A 20492-nucleotide genomic window follows, 5' to 3' on the forward strand; every position below is an offset into this window, starting at 1 on the left:
ATACTGCATTCACACTCCTTCAGAACATACACTGAGAAAAAAAATTTCTAAGAAATAGAAATTCTATTATTGATCCAAATCGTTAATCGATTGAATAGTCACAAAAGAAAATGCGATTGTAAGACACAAATATCGATTTGAACTAAACCAAAATTGGATGGTATGGAATCGATTCTGTTATAGTATAGTATATTTTGTTTATTCTATCGAATTTAGAAAATACATGTTTTTGCGACAAAATCGATTTCATACAATTCAATTTTGGTTTAGTTTAAACGCTTCGGATGTGGCGCAAATAATTTTTTTTTCACAATTGCAATGGAAAAATAATTAGTTCAAATGATGAAGAATTGCGTTTGTCGTAAATAAGTAACTGCTCACCGCGAAAGTCTTGCATCAATGAATATGGAATAATATGTTCCTCATAGACCAAATGAGTATTTTATTGCATCTATGAATTCTGCTTTCAATCGAACAGATATTCTTTTGCGGGATAGCGTGCCGCTGATAAATTGGATAATTACATGCTTTATTCGAAGAAGATATCTGATAATGCAGACATTGATTTGTATGTACTGAAAAGTAGATAGTAACAAAAAAAAGTTTAGATAACTGATCTCATTTTCTTTCTATCGAAAACATTAAAGTTAAATTGATATTTGTGTCTTACAATAGCATTTTCTTTTGCGACTATTCAGTCGATCAACGATTTGAATCAATCATAGAATTTCTATTTCTTACAATTTTTTTTTCTCAGTGTAGGAGTAGCATGGGAAACTCTAGAAAATCCATGCCGGTACCAGGTGGTTACTCCATTAGCAATCTTCCGCTCGCCGGACTCTTCCGTTGAAAAATTCGGTTCCGTTGGGAATTGAACTCACAACCTTTCCCACACTAGACTTGCATCTAGCGCACTCGGCCACCGACGTCGGTATCATCATTAGTTTTTTGTCATTCCAGCCGTAAGGCAGCGCTTCACGGACGCTCACTCACACCGGCGGCGCGGCGCCGCTTTTCTGTCCGTTTGACGTTTTTTTTTCTTTTTTTTAGCGAAGTGAATTTGCCGGGAAAAAAACGGACAACACCAATGCTTGATAAACGGATTGAGCTAGGAACTATTAATTTTTTCAGAATTTTCAAGCGTCGAGAAACACGCTAAAATATGAAAAAACGGGCGGCGCCGCACTCATTGAGCAAGTGATTGACGCTTAAATAATGGCTCGTCAATTGGAACTAGGACATAAAAACAATTGATCACGTTTGAATTCATTCACGACGGATACAGAGCATTGTCATTCTTACAAATTCCACTCTTTCTCCGCTATATATCCGATATCAAAGATTTCTTGCCTTGAAAATTAGGAAACTTCAGGGCTGTAAACATACCGAAAACTGTTCTATATCTTCGTGAATTCGGTTTGGGTCGACGCTTGTGCGGACCATTGGCAGACGTCTAGAACGCGCGGTTTCAAGCAATCCAATATGGCCGTCCTGCTGATCAAGAAGTTATTGATTTTATTGTTTACATTTATCTGTTCCGAAACTTATGCTTTTCAGCAGAATAAACCTGCGGGTTTGAAATGCTGAAATAAACAAAAAACTTATGCTTTTTCACCCGTCACTAGACGGACTAGACGGACCCGTCACTAGCACGGGCGCTCTGTTTAGTATCTCACTTGTACTGCAGAGACGTCCGATAGGTTGACTAGCGTTGCGTGGGGGGAAATCTCGTGCGCGCCTACTGATGGTCAATATCGCAAAAAAATTTCGGGAGTATAACGAACAAAGTCATATACGGTTATGTGTACGAGACAAATGCTTTAAGTTTATGAACTATTGGATTCGAGATTGAAGGAAGTATACAGCTTTGAAGGACGCAAAACGTTGAATTTGATTTTTTCCAAAACAGTTTTCTCGAACAAATGATCGGAAACTAAGGTTGGTATTGCAGCTAAAAAATACACTTAGTCTATTCTATAAACTCTCAAGACGATTTCCCCTAGGGAAAAATGCTCGCACTACTCGGATATTCTTAAAGAATTCATATATTGGGTATTATGTTATACTCAGAGGCCAAAAACCTTCGAAAGAACAACTTGAAAAAGTTAGGGGTTACAATTGATGTTCCCGATCATCGTCATTGCTGTCAATTGAAGTGAAGGATTCAGGGGATTTGGCGAAAATACCAATAACGTTGATCAAATTATCGAAGGAAGTGACGTTTCGCTAAATTCGGAATTGTATGTAAAAAGATGAAAAACGATACATGACTGGAGAAGAAAAAATTAACATTGTATTAAGATACCTTTTTAGAGTTTTCGAAAAAAAATCAGCAAAAATATACCCTCAAAGTTTGCCAATTAATTTATCTGGAATTATCGCCTATTGTTTATCAATCAAGTGGTTTCAAGGAAACACCTTAGAATCGCTTCAAATTTGCTGTATCAAATGAATGAACAATTGATGAATTTGTTCCAAGATGGGCCGTACAATGGACTGGTTTATAAAAATTTCTATGAAATTAATTTTCCACACAGGTAAAATTGCTTGTGCCAATGTCTTAAGCGATCTATACGCAATGGGAGTGACAGAGTGTGACAATATGTTGATGCTACTTGGTGTGAGCACAAAGATGACCGAGAAAGAACGGGATGTGGTTGTGCCACTCATCATGAGGGGATTCAAGGACTCTGCTCTGGAGGCAGGGACCACCGTTACAGGTGGACAGACGGTTGTCAATCCCTGGTGCACCATTGGAGGTGTCGCCTCCACAGTTTGTCAGCCTAATGAGTATATTGTGTATGTATCCATCGAATTTTTTCAATTGTAGGATTGAATTTTATTCCTAGACTTACGCGTCTCAGAAATGCATATTTGAAGGAATGATTAGTTGGAAATTCTTGGAATCACTATCTGTTCTCTACTACCCTAATGTATATTTTATTCCTGAAGTAATTATTGATATTCACCTAAGCATTGTTTACAACCTCATAGACCAGATAATGCTGTTGTGGGCGACGTTTTGGTCCTCACGAAACCTTTGGGGACTCAGGTTGCAGTGAATGCACATCAATGGTTAGATCAACCAGACCGTTGGAACAGAATTAAGCTCGTCGTCAGTGAGGATGACGTCAGAAAGGCCTATCAACGAGCTATGGACAGTATGGCGAGACTCAACAGAATAGGTAACTTTAATTGTCAATTCCTTTTTCTTTCCAACTTATGTCAAATGTTTTAATACTCAACCATTTTATTCGTCTTGGCTCCGCCTCGGGCCGCCAACTTCACACTTGTAAAAATTTCGTCTTCGAGAAATTTTAGGAAAATGACTGCTGAATTTTAGAGCATGACCGGTACTTGGTGGATACTTCCTCAGTTCTGATTTCGACCAACCAGAATGCAGTATTCGGTGCCACGTGATATCTTCCCATCAATTTTATTTTAATTATTTTTCCTAATCGGATTTCGACTAATCAGAGCGTACTATTTGAGGCTACCCGACAGTTTCATTTTGGATTTTTCGCGTACGAAAAAATCTATAGGATTTCCTGTCAGATTTCCTATAGGAAATCCTATGGAGAATTCGAACATTTCCTATACGATATCCTATACGGTTTCCCATAGGATTTCCTATTGGGTTCTGATTTGGAGACTATGTGAATTACGATGGAGGTCATATGGGGGTCATATGGGAACATACAGGAATCATGTGTGTATCATATGGGCAGTTTATCAGTTCATATGAGGGTCATAAGATATACTTATTCCTATAGAATTTTCTATAAGATTTCCTATAGAAAAAATCCTACAAGACTTCCTATAAGGTTTTTTCTATACGATTTCCTATAGGATGCCGTACGGGGTTTCTTATAACCCCCATATGAATCGATGTACCATCCATATGATACCCCATATAACCCCCACACTGACAAGGAAAAGTCCCCAGGTGTACCTCACCGATTTTCTTCATTTTGACATATGTTATTCTACATGAAAAATGATTGACCACGTATTTTTCTTACGTGCTAATTCACTCATACAAGGCAGAAAATGGCGTTTGAAGTTCACTCCAAAAAATAATTTTTCACGATTTCTCGAAAACTACGCAATATTTTCTCAATTTTTTTTCTGCATTCAATTCCTTATTCGGAAGGGCGTTTATGGATATAGGGTTCATTTACACGGCTTGGCTTTTTGAATGATTTATCAAACAAAATTAGACTTTTTCATATATCTTTTCAGTGTAAAAAGTTTCAATTTGGCTGAATCTCTTTGAAAATTGGTGCCTTTGATAAAAAATCTAAGAAATGAATCGACGTGTTTCAGGGTTTCCGCCAGACCACCCTTTCAGGGGGAACCACCCCTTGGAATGATTTAACGTAGTCAACTCAAAGTTCTGCAAACTTGCATGATAATTCTACATAAAATATTCTGAATGATATTATCTAATCATTACTCATGATGTTTTAACTATTATCTAGCCAAAGTGCCCATATCGACAATTTTACTAGGCTATTTTTTTTCATTCTTCCTTGAAACTATCCATCCAAAATCAAGATAACTTTGACTTTTCATTTACACATAAGGACGAACTTCATATCACGCGATTGCAAACAATCAGGAAATGGAATTAATATATTATTGCTTTCAAATTATGAATTTCATCGTTAAGATCCTCAAATATCGTAATCATCCGTGCGGTGTGTCTTCATCGGTCGGCGACCTCTGGTCAATTTGAATTCACCGTTCATGTTTATGCAAGTATTTCAAATATTGAGAATGCATGAGAAGAAGAAGAATCGAGTTCCAATGCGTGAGTTTGTTTTTTATTGATTTTTTTTCCAATTCCCATATTATGAGTATAACACAAGAAAATTTCTTTTAATGACTGACATATTGACCCCCACCGATAGGACCATAAAAATGAAGTTTTTTTTTAATACACTATCGATACACATACGGGCTATAAGTAGTCTTACGATAACAAAAATACATACATTGCCGAGTTTTCGTGTCTATCAGGCCAGGCTAAATCGAAGTGGATTCTCATCATCACGAATACAATTGTGGCGTAGTGCAGTCAATAGAGAAGAATATATAGTTTGCTTGGTAAGTTCAGTTTATGATACATGTGGATCTTATAAGGCAAAAAGGAGCAAATTAGAACGGCGAGGATAAACAAGAAAAAAGGGGCAAAATGGCATTATCAAGCATTTATTTGAGCATTTTCACGACGTCATTATGTCATTAGTGTCCAAATGTAGCCACAGTAACCTGTGATACGATAAAGGGATCGGAAGATCTTTTACGACGATACATCGACAATCATCAGATAATGCCAGGTAGGGTTATTGAATAGAAAATATATATCATAATAATTTCAGATTATTCTTGTATGAAAAAGATGGGAATCAATCCCCTTAACGTTCTTCAATTGTTGTTGGTGACCTTCCAAAAATTGTCTTTGGAAAACACTCCAGTAACACAACAAGAGATAGAATTAAAAGGAAAACTGGAACAAATTCTCCTCGATGCCATGAATGAATTCAATGGTGTAGATATTGTTGAAGAGGAAACACTTGCATTCCAGGAGCCTTATAAGAATGTATCAATGGAAATAGTTTGATGATAATGACGATCAATGTTCAATTGATTCAGAAGGATACTGCATTCACACTCCTTCAGAACATACACTGAGAAAAAAAATTTCTAAGAAATAGAAATTCTATTATTGATCCAAATCGTTAATCGATTGAATAGTCACAAAAGAAAATGCGATTGTAAGACACAAATATCGATTTGAACTAAACCAAAATTGGATGGTATGGAATCGATTCTGTTATAGTATAGTATATTTTGTTTATTCTATCGAATTTAGAAAATACATGTTTTTGCGACAAAATCGATTTCATACAATTCAATTTTGGTTTAGTTTAAACGCTTCGGATGTGGCGCAAATAATTTTTTTTTCACAATTGCAATGGAAAAATAATTAGTTCAAATGATGAAGAATTGCGTTTGTCGTAAATAAGTAACTGCTCACCGCGAAAGTCTTGCATCAATGAATATGGAATAATATGTTCCTCATAGACCAAATGAGTATTTTATTGCATCTATGAATTCTGCTTTCAATCGAACAGATATTCTTTTGCGGGATAGCGTGCCGCTGATAAATTGGATAATTACATGACGATCAATGTTCAATTGATTCAGAAGGATTGACTGATGATTATAAACTAACAGCCGTGGAATTCTGGAGGAGCTGACAATCGAAAAATCTTGCATTAAAAACGGTTCAAAATCAATTTCGCAAAGGCAAATCAGTAACTCAATTGAAGTGTTGGGCTCATACACTCAATAAGGGAGGAACTTACAGAGAAAAAAAAGGCCGCATTTGCCAGTTCGTTCAGAAAATTTTAAAAACTCCGTTGAAGCGGGACACATTATACATGATATAGATTTGTAAAGATGGACTTTGCAAGCCCGGAAAGATATTGGGCATGAGGATATTCGTTTCAAAGCATCCTCACATTGGGTGAAAAATTTCAAACGAGTCCATAGAATTGTAAGCAGAAAAATTAATCAATTCATTACAAAGAAAACACTTGAAGGTGCAGACTATTTGCAACAAATAGCAGATAATTTTGTCTCTGATATCAAGCAATTAATTATGGATAGAGGTTCGGAAAATATTTTCAATTCAGACCACAATGGTTTCCAGTTAGAAATACATTCTAGACGGACCTTAGCAGTTCAAGCGGAACACCAAATTCAATTATTAGTGCAGTCAGTCTCATCCGTAACTCATGGTTATACCATTCAGCCTTTGATTTCAGCTGTTGGGAAATTGCTGTCATCATTTTTCATCGTGTTGAAGGAACGGACCAGTGAATTTGGATCGGTCGTAAAGAAGGATTTATTCATGCCTTTTAACGTATATCTCATGCCTTTTCAAATCCGGGAAACTTACTTCAGGTATGGATAAATCAATATAATTTTACTATGACTGAACACTGATCTTTCGAAATTCATCAAAATATCAACGTTCTGCCGTTGTAAACGAAGTTACTCCTCCTAACAAGAAAATTATCATAAAATTAATTCCGAAAGGTTCCACGGGAAAAATTCAACTCCTAGATGTGTTTGGTTTTAGACAATGGAAAGATTATGTAAGATATTTTTCGGATAGTGTGATGTTGATGAACGAGGAATTGAATCTTCATTTGAAGAATAATATCATCAAACTTAAACTTAAAATCGTTAGTTTATAGCGCATTTTCATCTCTACGATATGTAGATTTGTTTACATTCTCATGGTATAAAAGTGGTTACATCAGCAAAAAACCCGAATATTTTGATAACCCTGTTGAATTCGGATTTCAAAAAAATTCCAATGTTCACTGTGAAGTAAAGGGTTGTTCGAATATAGCAATTGTCAGATATTCTTAATGTAAATATCATTATGTCTGAAGCATTTCTTCGATAACTATCATTAAACACACATTATGAACCTTAAGGGTATTATGGCGGGGGCCATAGCTGGAAAAAAAAAGCAGAGAATTCAATGGAAATTGCTGAACCGATTATTCGATCCATTTAAAAGCCGTGTGCCAAATGTCAAAACCCCTACTTAAACAATAATTATGGGAATTCATAATCTCATCTGTCAGTTGTTTGTGTGATTCAAACGACGAAGGTTTTGGGAATACATCTGCTAACTGATCCTTAGATCTGATCCATTTAACTGTTTTAAATCCTCTTTTCTGACATTCTTTTATGTGATGAACTTTGGTTTCAATAACGTGTCTCAACTTATTACCTCCACTAGTCTCAGCATTAACTATTGCAGCTCTATTATCACACCATAAAACCATCGGAAGTGGGGGTTCAATCAGAATCAGTCTTAAGGAATTATAAATCAAAAGCATCTCCTGAGTCGCCTCGCTCATCGCTACACACTCAGCCTGACAGGTGGACAGAGCCACATATATTTGTTTATGAGTACGCCCGATTATAGTGTCTCCAAATAATTTAATCAAAAACCCACAAGTAGTTAACGAATTCTTACAATCCGCGAAACTACCGTCTGAGTAACTTTGTATATCATCTAACTCACCTGTATCTTTCAAACCTAAAGAGTTTGTCCCTCTCAAATATCTAAATACTCTCTTCACCATCATCCAATCATCACTGGTTGGATTCACCTGGTGCCTACTCAAAACATTTACTGCATACGAGATATCTGGTCTTGTAGCACCAGCCAGATACAAAAGGCTACCTACTGCCTCTGTATCGAGCGTTCTCTCGAGTTTCTACTCGTTTCAACACACCATCATCGCTATTCTCTTCCCTCGCCTTTCTCTCCTGATTTGTAACTTGTGCAGTGTTCATTGGTGTTCTTTGGCGGTGTGATCTATCCAAACCGAATTTCAGAAGTATCTTTTCAATATATTTCTCTTGACTCAAACTCATAACTCTATTCTCTCTATCTCGCCTAATAGTAATACTTAAAAATTCCTTCGGTTCACCTAAAATCGTCATTTCAAATTCCAACCTTAACTTTGTTTTAACTTCTTCTAATTTCATTTTATCACTACTCGCCAACAAAATATCATCTACATAAAGTAGTAAAATTGAAAATTTCTCTCCATCGCGCCAAGTGAACAAACATGGTTCTAAGTTTGAATTCTTCAATCCCATACTCAATGCGACTCCAGTAAATTTAATATTCCACCCTTCGGGACTTATTCGCAGTCCGTAAATTGCTTTCTCCAACTTACACACCTTATCTCTCCTTTCTTTATCAGTATGTGACGTTCCATCTGGTATCTCCATAAAAATCTCCTCATCTATCTCACCATTCAAAAACGCTGTTTTCACATCCATTTGACAAACTTCTAAATCATATTTATTTATTATTGCTCGCACTGCTCTAACTAGAGGTAGTCTAGATCCTGGAGCATACATTTCCCACAACTCATACATTCTTATCTTTTAATCCTCGAATAACTTATTTTATATAATTTATCTCGCCTTAAATCTCACCGTCCCATCAGTCTCAATTTTTCGCTTGAAAACCCATTTAGAATCAATAATGTTTAGTCTCCGTCCGTTGCTCATTTTAAACGGTCTATTTATAATTTTCCACACCTGATTTTTCTTCATAGAATTCAACTCGTCTTTAATCGCTGATAGCCACGAATTTTTTTACCTTCACTCTGAATTGCTTCTCTACAGGGTGTCCCGCAACCGCTCCTTTTCCTGAAAGGGTATTGAAGAAGGAGCTTTTTGAAGTGGAAAGTTCCTCTTCCGTTTTTGGATCTGAGCTTATTTTTGTTGGTCTGACCTTTTTTTATTTCGGGGTTTTTCTACTGATTTCAGGGACGAAGTTTTTTTTTAAATTGACAAAAAAATTTTTTTCTTTCTTGAGGGGAGGGGGTGAGGAACAAGGCTGAGCCCAAATCCTGTCTCCAAGATAGGAATGGGATTTTCTTTCTCCATTTTGTTCTCTCAATTCGCATGGATTTGGGAAAATTGGGCACTTCGAGGGGGTAAAAGCCACCCCCGTTTGAAACGGGGATTCGAAATCTTCACTAAATGAGGGGAGGGGGTTGAGGACCAAGCCTGAGCCCAAATCCCGTCTCCAAAAGGGGAATGGGATTTTCTTTTTCCATTTTTTGCTTTGAGTTCGCATGGATTTGGGGAAATTAGGCACTTCTAGGGGGTAAAAGCCACCCCCGTTCGAATCGGGGAAGTTGATATTTTCACTGAATAAGGGGAGAGGGTTGAGGAACAAGTCTGAGCCCAAATCCTGTTTCCAAAAAGGGATTAAGAGTTTCTTTTCCCATTTTTTGCTCTCGGTTTGCATGGATTTGGGCAAATTCGGTATTTTGAGGGGTTAAAAGCCAGCCTGGTTCGAATCGGGGAAGTCTATATTTTCACTGAATGAGGGGAGGGGGTTGAGGAACAAGTCTGAACCCAAATCTCGTCCCCAAAACACAGTCGAGAGTTTCTTTTCCCATTTTTTGCTCTTGGTTCGCATGGATTTGGGGAAATTAGGCACTTCGAGGCCGTAAAAGCCACCGTTTTTCGAATCGGGGAGTTGAAATTTTCACTAAATGAGGGGAGGGGGTTGAGGAACAAGCCTGAGCCCAAATCCCGTCTCCAAAAGGGGAATGGGATTTTCTTTTTCCATTTTTTGCTTTGAGTTCGCATGGATTTGGGGAAATTAGGCACTTCTAGGGGGTAAATGCCAACCCCGTTCGAATCGGGGAGTGGACATTTTCACTAAATGAGGAGAGGGGGTTGAGGAACAAGCCTGAGCCCAAATCCCGTCTCCAAAAGGGGAATGGGATTTTTTTTTTCCATTTTTTGCTTTGAGTTCGCATGGATTTGGGGAAATTAGGCACTTCTAGGGGGTAAAAGCCAACCCCGTTCGAATCGGGGAGTTGAAATTTTCACTAAATGAGGGGAGGGGGTTGAGGAACAAGCCTGAGCTCAAATCCCGGCTCCAAAAGGGGAATGGGATTTTTTTTTCCATTTTTTGCTTTGAGTTCGCATGGATTTGGGGAAATTAGGCACTTCTAGGGGGTAAAAGCCAACCCCGTTCGAATCGAGGAGTTGAAATTTTCAGCAAATGAGGGGAAGGGGTTGAGGAACAAGCCTGAGCCCAAATCCCGTCTCCAAAAGGGGAATGGGATTGTCTTTTTCCATTTTTTGCTTTGAGTTCGCATGGATTTTAGGAAATTAGTCACTTCTAGAGGGTAAAAGCCACCCCCGTTCGAATCGGGGAGTTGATATTTTCACTAAATGAGGGGAGGGGGNGTATTTTTTTTTTGCTTTTTCGTTTTATCCCCATCGTCTCTTATTTCCCTTGACTGTCACCATTCGAGATTTCCGAAGGTTATTTCACTGAGAATGAAAAAAATTATCAGTAAATATTTCCATTTTATGTGGGAACTTTATTTATGTTCGATATTCATCGGAATTTTGCGTGATATGAAGAACGGAGAATTGGAGGTTTAATGGACACATTCATATGTTATTTATGGTTAAATGCAACATAGATACTGCGACAGATGCACCAATCGACGACATCCTAAATCAGGTGTGTTCCACCAGAGTGTGGATGCTCGAATGCACGTAGTGCCANTTGGATTTGAGAAAATTAGGCACTTCGAGGGGATAAATGAATCACCCGATCCATCGACCGACCGGAAAACTTCCCTACGTNCAGTCTGAAGTGAGAGCAAAAAATATTTTTCTCAATACTCCCCCCCCCCATCCCTTTTGGGCAAATGATTTGGGCTCAAACTCATCTTTCGAACCCCTCCGCTCACGGTGTAGAAATTTCTACCTCCCAGATACGTGTGGGGTTGGTTTTCACCCCCTCAAAGTCCCTAATTTTCCCAAAATCAATGCGAACTGAGAGCAAAAAATGAAAAAAAAACTCAATTTCCTTTTGGAGACATAATTTTGACTCAGACTTGTTCCTCAACCCCCTCCCCTCATTTAGTGGAAATATCAACTTCCCCGATTCGAAANGGAAATGGCCTCCTCCAGTAGCTACGCAGGCATGAATCCTTCTGAGGACTTCCAGCTTGACATGCTGGACCGTCTCAGCATTCACGTTGGTTGCAGCTGCATGTAGTCGCGCTACCAAGTCCTCCACGCTCTCTGGCTCTGACTCGTAGACTTGATCCTTTAGAAAACCNTTCGAAACAGGGTGGCTTTTACCCCCACGAAGTGCCTAATTTTCCCAAATCCATGCGAACTCAAAGCAAAAAATGGAAAAAGAAAATCCCACTCCCCTTTTGGAGACGGGATTTGGGCTCAGGCTTGTTCCTCAACCCCCTCCCCTCATTTAGTGAAAATGTCAACTCCCCGATTCGAACGGGGTTGGCTTTTACNAATCCTTCTGAGGACTTCCAGCTTGACATGCTGGACCGTCTCAGCATTCACGTTGGTTGCAGCTGCATGTAGTCGCGCTACCAAGTCCTCCACGCTCTCTGGCTCTGACTCGTAGACTTGATCCTTTAGAAAACCTAAAAGGAAAAAATCTAGCGGCGTCAAATCAGGAGATCTAATAAGGATTGAAATCCATTAGTTTCCGGTACAATTTTTTTTTTTCGAGNGCAAATCCATTCGAACTGAGAGCAAAAAATTGAAAAAGAAAGTCCCATTTCCCTTTTGGGGACAGGATTTGTTCCTCAACCCCCACCCCTCATTTACTGAAAATATCAACTTCCCCCATTCGAACCAGGGTGGCTTTTACCCCCTCAAAGTACCCAATTTCCCCAAATCCATGCGAGCTGAGAGCAAAAAACGGAAAAAGAAACTCAATTTTGTATTGGAGACGGGATTTAGGCTCAGACTTGTTCCTCAGCCCGCTCCCCTAATTTAGTGAAAATATCAACTTCCCCGATCAAAAGGGGGGTGGCTTTTACCCCCTTGAAGTGCCCAATTTTCCTAAATCCATGAAAACCGAGAGCAAAAAATGGGAAAAGAAACTCTTAATCCCTTTTTGGAAACAGGATTTGGGCTCAGACTTGTTCCTCAGCCAGCTCCCCTAATTTAGTGAAAATATCAACTTCCCCGATCAAAAGGGGGGTGGCTTTTATCCCCTTGAAGTGCCCAATTTTCCCTAATTCATGCGAATTGAGAGCACAAAATGGATAAAGAAAATCCCATTCCCCTTTTGGAGACGGGATTTGGGCTCAGGCTTGGCCCTCAACCCCCTTCCCTCACTTAGTGAAGATTTCGAATCCCCGACTCAAACGGGGGTGGCTTTTACCCCCTAGAAGTGCCTAATTTCCCCAAAGCCATGGGAACTCAACGCAAAAAATGGAGAAAGGAAATCCCATTCACCTTCTGAAGACCGGATTTGGGCTCAGGCTTGGCCCTCAACCCCCTTCCCTCACTTAGTGAAGATTTCGAATCCCCGACTCAAACGGGGGTGGCTTTTACCCCCTCGAAGTGCCTAATTTCCCCAAATCCATGCGAACCGAGAGCAAAAAATGGGAAAAGAAACTCAATTTTGTTTTGGAGACGGGATTTGGGTTCAGACTTGTTCCTCAACCCCCTCCCCGCATTCAGTGAAAATATCGACTTCCCCGATTCAAACCAGGGTGGCTTTTAACCCCTCAAAGTACCGAATTTGCCCAAATCCATGCAAACCGAGAGCAAAAAATGGCAAAAGAAACTCTTAATCCCTTTTTGGAAACAGGATTTGGGCTCAGACTTGTTCCTCAACCCTCTCCCCTTATTCAGTGAAAATATCAACTTCCCCGATTCGAACGGGGGTGGCTTTTACCCCCTAGCAGTGCCTAATTTCCCCAAATCCATGCGAACTCAAAGCAAAAAATGGAAAAAGAAAATCCCATTCCCCTTTTGGAGACGGGATTTGGGCTCAGGCTTGGTCCTCAACCCCCTCCGGTCATTTATTGAAGATTTCGAATCCCCGTTTCAAACGGGGGTGGCTTTTACCCCCTCGAAGTGCCCAATTTTCCCAAATCCATGCGAATTGAGAGCACAAAATGGAGAAAGAAAATCCCATTCCCATCTTGGAGACAGGATTTGGGCTCAGCCTTGTTCCTCACCCCCTCCCCTCAAGAAAGAAAAAAAATTTTTGTCAATTTAAAAAAAAAACTTCGCCCCTGAAATCAGTAGAAAAACCCCGAAATAAAAAAAGGTCAGACCAAAAAAAATAAGCTCAGATCCAAAAACGGAAGAGGAACTTTCCCCTTCAAAAAGCTCCCTCTTCAATACCCTTTCAGGAAAAGGAGCGGTTGCGGGACACCCTTAGTGGCATCAGAATTTATCTTTGATAAAAGTGCATGTATCATCTCATCGTTTGCTTTTCCCACCTTTGATTCTAATTCATGATCATTAAAACAACTCAGAAAAACACTCGCCTTTAAATTCACGTCAATTGGCATCTCAGAAAAANGCATTCAGTGAAAATATCGACTTCCCCGATTCAAACCAGGGTGACTTTTAACCCCTCAAAGTACCGAATTTGCCCAAATCCATGCAAACCGAGAGCAAAAAATGGCAAAAGAAACTCTTAATCCCTTTTTGGAAACAGGATTTGGGCTCAGACTTGTTCCTCAACCCTCTCCNCCAATTTTCCCTAATCCATGCGAATTGAGAGCACAAAATGGAGAAAGAAAATCCCATTCCCATCTTGGAGACAGGATTTGGGCTCAGCCTTGTTCCTCACCCCCTCCCCTCAAGAAAGAAAAAATTTTTTTGTCAATTTAAAAAAAAAACTTCGCCCCTGAAATCAGTAGAAAAACCTCGAAATAAAAAAAGGTCAGATCAAAAAAAATAAGCTCAGATCCAAAAACGGAAGAGGAACTTTCCCCTTCAAAAAGCTCCCTCTTCAATACCCTTTCAGGAAAAGGAGCGGTTGCGGGACACCCTTAGTGGCATCAGAATTTATCTTTGATAAAAGTGCATGTATCATCTCATCGTTTGCTTTTCCCACCTTTGATTCTAATTCATGATCATTAAAACAACTCAGAAAAACACTCGCCTTTAAATTCACGTCAATTGGCATCTCAGAAAAACTTGTATCATTTATGTTGTTATTTTTGACTTCACATATTTCTTTCGACGACAAAACTTCTCTTCTGGGTCTCCCTCTTTTGCGTTTGGATTCTCCCGCCGATTTTGCAATTGTCTCAATCTCACCTTCATCTCCATCGAATTTAACAAACCAACTTCCCTTATCAACAGTCTCACATACCTCCGGAAAATCTTTGATATCAGTATTTTTATATATATCTCCATAAACCAATTGTTCGTTAAACCGGACGTGTCTACTCTCGTAATATTTCCCATCTTCCGATCTCAAGAAGGAATATCCCGAAGGTGTATATCCAACATGAATAACACGCATGGCTACAGCTCGAAATTTAGGACCCGTCTTTCTCTGAATTTTCATGAATGCTACACTTACAAATCTTTTTATTTAATTAATGCTAAACCTGTGATTCGGGGCAAATCTCTCCAAAGGCGTTACCATATCGTTCGACTTATGAGGAGTGCGATTGTATGCATACACACCTGTTGATAACGCTAAATCCCACAAACTCTCCGGCAATTTTGAATCGTACATATATGATCTAATTTTCTTTTGAATCGTCTGATTAAAGCGTTCCAATACTCCATTATATTCTGGAGTATCAGGACACGCTAGTTGTAACTCCGCGTCTAGTTTATCCAATACTTCTATCGTGTACCCGCCTGTAAATTCTGTCCGCTGATCAGATCGAAGATAACACACCTTCGCATCGTAACCCAGTAGATTATTTGCACTTTTTACAAACATTTCCAAACATACACCGGTTTCATTCTTTCTTTTCATGGGATATGCCATGACGAAACGCGAATAATCATCTATAAACACCACTATAAATCGATAATTCTTGAGATGTGAGCATGGAGAAATTGGACCCATTACATCGGAGTGTATAATTTGTAACGATTGTGTTGCTCGCCTGTGCGTCGTTGGGAATGGCAATCTATTAAACTTTGATACTAAACACACCTCACAATTTCCAATTAACTCATCAAATACTACATTATTTAATTCTTTATTGTTGAGAAATTTTGATTGCAGTGCTTTAAGATAAGCTAACGATGCGTGTCCAAAACTCACATGCCACAGCATCGCTTTATAATTCTGAGTAAACACCTTATTTACTTTTTGAAAGGGTGTTACTTCATCTGTTATGTCTTCATAGGGTGAAGACATCACCCTACTTCAATATTATGTATTTTCCGATCCCATAAGGTAAAATCAAAATTTGATNCCAATTAACTCATCAAATACTACATTATTTAATTCTTTATTGTTGAGAAATTTTGATTGCAGTGCTTTAAGATAAGCTAACGATGCGTGTCCAAAACTCACATGCCACAGCATCGCTTTATAATTCTGAGTAAACACCTTATTTACTTTTTGAAAGGGTGTTACTTCATCTGTTATGTCTTCATAGGGTGAAGACATCACCCTACTTCAATATTATGTATTTTCCGATCCCATAAGGTAAAATCAAAATTTGATTGTTCATATGGAATTTTTCTCTCGACTGTTTTCTCACCTTGATCTATTCTCTCGCCACCTATCTCACCTTTCTCTTTCTCTACCCTCATCTCTGTCTTCTCACCTGGTTCTTCATCACCTTTCTCATCTTTAGAATTCTCTTGTAACTTTGCTGTTGCGCTTCGTGTATAATATTTTCTCACCTCAGACTCACCACTCGCTAAATTCGCTATTACTCGCCTATTAGTATACTTGACTGAAGGATCATCTCTAGAGTTGAATTTGTTTATTTCTAAATCCATTGTCCAATATGGTTGTTTTTACACGCCTGAGATAAACGACTCGTTTGATTTTGGATCAAATATATCTATTTTTTCGTTGTCAAGGTAAATAGTAAGTCCCATTTCTGCGAACCTTCGTAAGGACAGCAAATTTGCTTCAAGCACTTCAGCAAAAATCACTATCAATTTCTACAGTCCTCCCATTTGCTAACTCGATCTCAATACTCCCCACTCCCTCCGTTCTCAAGTCCTCTGATTGATTTTTATTAGCACACTTGATCACGCCTTGATTTTTCTCGTCTAATGTTTTAAATATAATTTCAGAGTGGGTCAAATGCTCTGTTGCACCTGAGTCGGCTAGAAACTCTGCAATATATTTGTTTCGGTTTAATTTTTGAGATTCGCTAGTCATTGCTTCGATTCCGGATAAATTACACTTTATTTCTATCAAATTATTCTGTATATTCATCATTCCATTTGGATCTGACTTACCTTTGTTTGAACTGTTTCCATCATTTGGTTTATCCGAATTCTTCTGATTGGACTGATTAGTCTGATTTTGCTTATTTCCATTTGAATTATTTTTGTTATAATGGTACTGAGAACTGTGTCCTCCTCTTCCTCTATGACTATCGAATCTCCCTCTTTTCCCACCATGACTATTCTCACGATTACCTCTCCTCTTCAAACCTTGCCTATATCTATTCCCCCCCCCCGAAACCCCGAGATTGGTTACCAAATTTATTATTGTATCCTGAATTACCTTTTGAATAACCCGACCGATCATTCTTTCGACCAGAACAAGATTTTGCAATGTGGTTTCCCAACTCATTGCACTTGTAGCACCTGATGCCCTGTCCAGGGTTTGGACATTTGTTCCCATAGTGTCCAAATGTCTGACACTCATAGCACCTTGGAATATTTGGCGCAGCAAGGTTTCATCTTTCTTTTTATCAGCACCCATCTGATTCTTTGCTGCCTCATCCTGCATCACCATTTTCAAACCCTCATATGAAATACCCTCAGCTTTTGACGATTGATTAAGAAACTCTAGAGGCCGAATGGATGGTACTGATACTTTAACAGCATTATAAAATGCATCTCTTTTCTCAATATCTGATAATGGAATAGCACCAGGAGCATTCTCATAATCTCTAATTGTATCTTCAAACTGTCCAATAAACTCTACTGCTGTCATTTTATATACACATTTTCGTCTACACAGAGTTCGGGACTGTTAGATAAACTTCATCATTTTTATTCCTACACTGATTTTCTAATTTATAATAATTTTTAATCAATTTTTAATTTTTTTTATACTTTTTGGTAAATGCAAAATGCCACAAAAAAATGAAAAAACACTCCCTTCAAAGATTTCTATCATGACGAACAAATAGAGCATATTATTCAGACCATTTTATGCAGAATGATCATTAGGCAGGCCCAGAAAACACTTTTTCCGAATTTCAATTTGCAAGTTTACGGAAACGACAGCTCATCAGTTCAAATGACTGTGTGATTTTTTTCCGACTTTTAGAACCATATTTTGAGCTTCCGCAACGATTTGGAATTTGTTATGATGTTATACACGTGAAAAAGTCAATTAAGTTTCGAATCGTGATTATACGGGTAAACTATTCATATTTTCTTGAATACTTGCTGGGAAACTATTGACAAATAATCAAATAATATGAATAATGCTGTTTCGCAATTTCCATTCCATTTGTTAACGAATAAAAGTGGATCATTTTTGCTGAAAATGGAGATTTTTGGGGGCTTCCAGAGCCCTCCGAAATCGGCCCAGTCCTTTTTTAATTCCGTCAAGTGATAGTTTAACTATCTCATCGTCATTCTTCGAAAGAAGGATAATTTTCAACAGGTCCAAATTCGAGAAAAATGCAAAAGAAAATTGCTAAACTTTTAGGCTCCGACAGGTGCTGGGAGTGTCCGATGTTTTTATGGAGGGCCATATACTGAAATGGAGAAGGTTAGTCCGCTGGCCCAGCCTTTTCTAGCACAGGTCGATTTTTTTCTTTCTCTCCGTAATAAATAACTGGTTCATTCGTTTTTCAATATTAAGCCTGTCAACTTTTTTGGAATTTAACTTGACAAACAACATCGTTAAATTCCTCAATACATTACGATTTCAACATCACTCGGTTCATTGTTATAGCTCAATTAGGAGTGGAGTTGTTTTATTGAAATTATTTTGAATGTTCATAGAGTTTAGAAAATGTATTATTACGCTGTATTTTTTTAAATCATACAAATTTAATATAAATGTGATATACATTACTTATCGCTAGAGTAACTCATAAAAATAATTGTTCATAATACTGTGGGTGCTTCAGAACGATTGGATATTTCTCGATAGTTTCTTTGCAAATAAAGGAGGGTGTTATGTTTTGCAAGTTCAAAAATCCCGAGTGCGAAGCGCGAGTGATTTCTCCTCAAATAATTTTGAAGCTCAAGTGGTAATCGGGGGCATTATTTTTTCTCTCAGGATTTTAATCAGGAGAATCGTAGGCACAAAATTCTTCGTTTCTCTGAGCAGTGGAACCGAATAAAAAATTATCAAAAAATGATCGCTGTAAAACCGTGTATGTCCTATAAAAAAATATTTCACTGTTCCGAAATTTAATTTGTGCACTCCGCTGATTGATTTAGTAAATATTTTTCTAATGAAAGCTGCATGCTTTCTTTCGTACATTCTGATGCTAACTCTCTTATTTTTTGTACAACTAACATTGTATGCTGTTTACTGCTTTCGTCTTTCGTAAGTAAATTGTTGTACTCACTTACAAGAGCGATGTTTCGTTCAGCTATATCGTTTGTAACACGTAGAGAAGTGACAATTTTCAAGGCTCTGATAAAATCATCTCTTTTCTCCCACGTGGTTGGGTCACTATCCAAAAAGTCGGTTCCTAATTTTAGAATTTCGAAGAACTTGGATGTATTCTGTGTTACAAATATGTCCAAGCTCAATTCTTGAATCGATGTCCTGCCATTGATATCAATTCTTTTCTTCTGTCTACTTTTTGTGAGAGCAGGTCGAGATTTGATGGCCTGACACATCATTCTCTTACACGCTGTACTCACATTTTGATCGAAAAAGGCAAACGCAATTAACTCTTCTGATAAATACCAGAGGTGGTTCATGAATTTCTCAAATGCAGCTCTGCACACTTTCGAGGAAACATTTGGGCTATTAGCCGTGGCTGCTAACTGTTTCAACAGATGTAAATCGTTATTCGGTGCTGCAACTGCATTTAGCTTGGTTGGCAGTGAACCAAACCTTCTGGTAGATAAGAATAATGAAAATACACATATTGCGCAAGCCTGGTTCCTCGTAGGATCTCAATTGAAATTGCTCTCTGAACATGAAGATTTTTAGCGAGTAGATCGCCTTTGCCATCCACCTAGCATGGTGAATGGGGCCCAGTGCTCGAAATCGGTTTCCTCGCTTCAAGTTTCCTCCGATAAAAATCACCACCAATTCCAGAAACTCCTGGTAATCCTGTCGAATCGTTTTATCCTATAAACAAACAGATGTAATCTTAAAGACTCTGTAAGGAACTCTTCCTTTCTGTGATCGGGGTAGGAGTGTCGAAATGATTTCGGTGTTTCCATGATTATTAGAAGGGGGCTTTGAGTATAGAAACCATGCAAATTCATATAAAAATAGGATTTAAGTATTCTCATTTGGTAGAAATTTCATAACTCACCTTTAACTGCAGTTCAGTGAAAGCCATTATCTCCGCCATGTTATGATCAAGGGCTTCTCGAACAATATCATCCTCCAAACCTGGTGAGAATTTGGTTTTATTGACGTTTTTCCAATGATCTTGAAACCTCTTGAATATTGGGACATCAGGCCCGGCAGTCCCCCCCATCGATGACTCGAATGCAGCTTTCAGCAACAGCTCAAAAATATGATGACGGCATGCAAGATGCAGGAGATCTCTTCCCATCATTTCTTCCAGCTTAATACATGCGGCATTGACACTGCCTGTGTTACTCGTAGTAGTATCAAAAACCATGGCGCATGTACTTTCAAGCGCGTTCCAATCATGCAAGCAATCATAAATGGCTCTTGCCTGATCTTCTCCAGTGCCTTTCTTGAGTCTAGGGACTCCCAGCAACTGGTGCCAGTCACGACC

The 20492-nt window shown here is 38.5% G+C and overlaps 1 protein-coding gene across 1 annotated transcript in view; it reads left to right on the forward strand.

Annotated features, from left to right (window-relative positions):
- Nucleotides 1-2537: 2537 nt before the first annotated feature.
- Nucleotides 2538-20492, forward strand: part of LOC107041888 (selenide, water dikinase) — a gene marked incomplete at its 5' end in the record, with an annotated part of 37602 nt that continues 19647 nt past the window's right edge. The window contains 2 exon segments of the mRNA XM_015262699.1: nucleotides 2538-2799; nucleotides 2995-3185. Coding sequence (XP_015118185.1) covers nucleotides 2538-2799; nucleotides 2995-3185 — 453 coding nt within the window.

This window comes from Diachasma alloeum, unplaced genomic scaffold, assembly GCF_001412515.2.
Source record: "Diachasma alloeum isolate Michigan unplaced genomic scaffold, Dall2.0 Dall_scaffold_00388, whole genome shotgun sequence".
NCBI lineage: Eukaryota > Metazoa > Arthropoda > Insecta > Hymenoptera > Braconidae > Diachasma > Diachasma alloeum.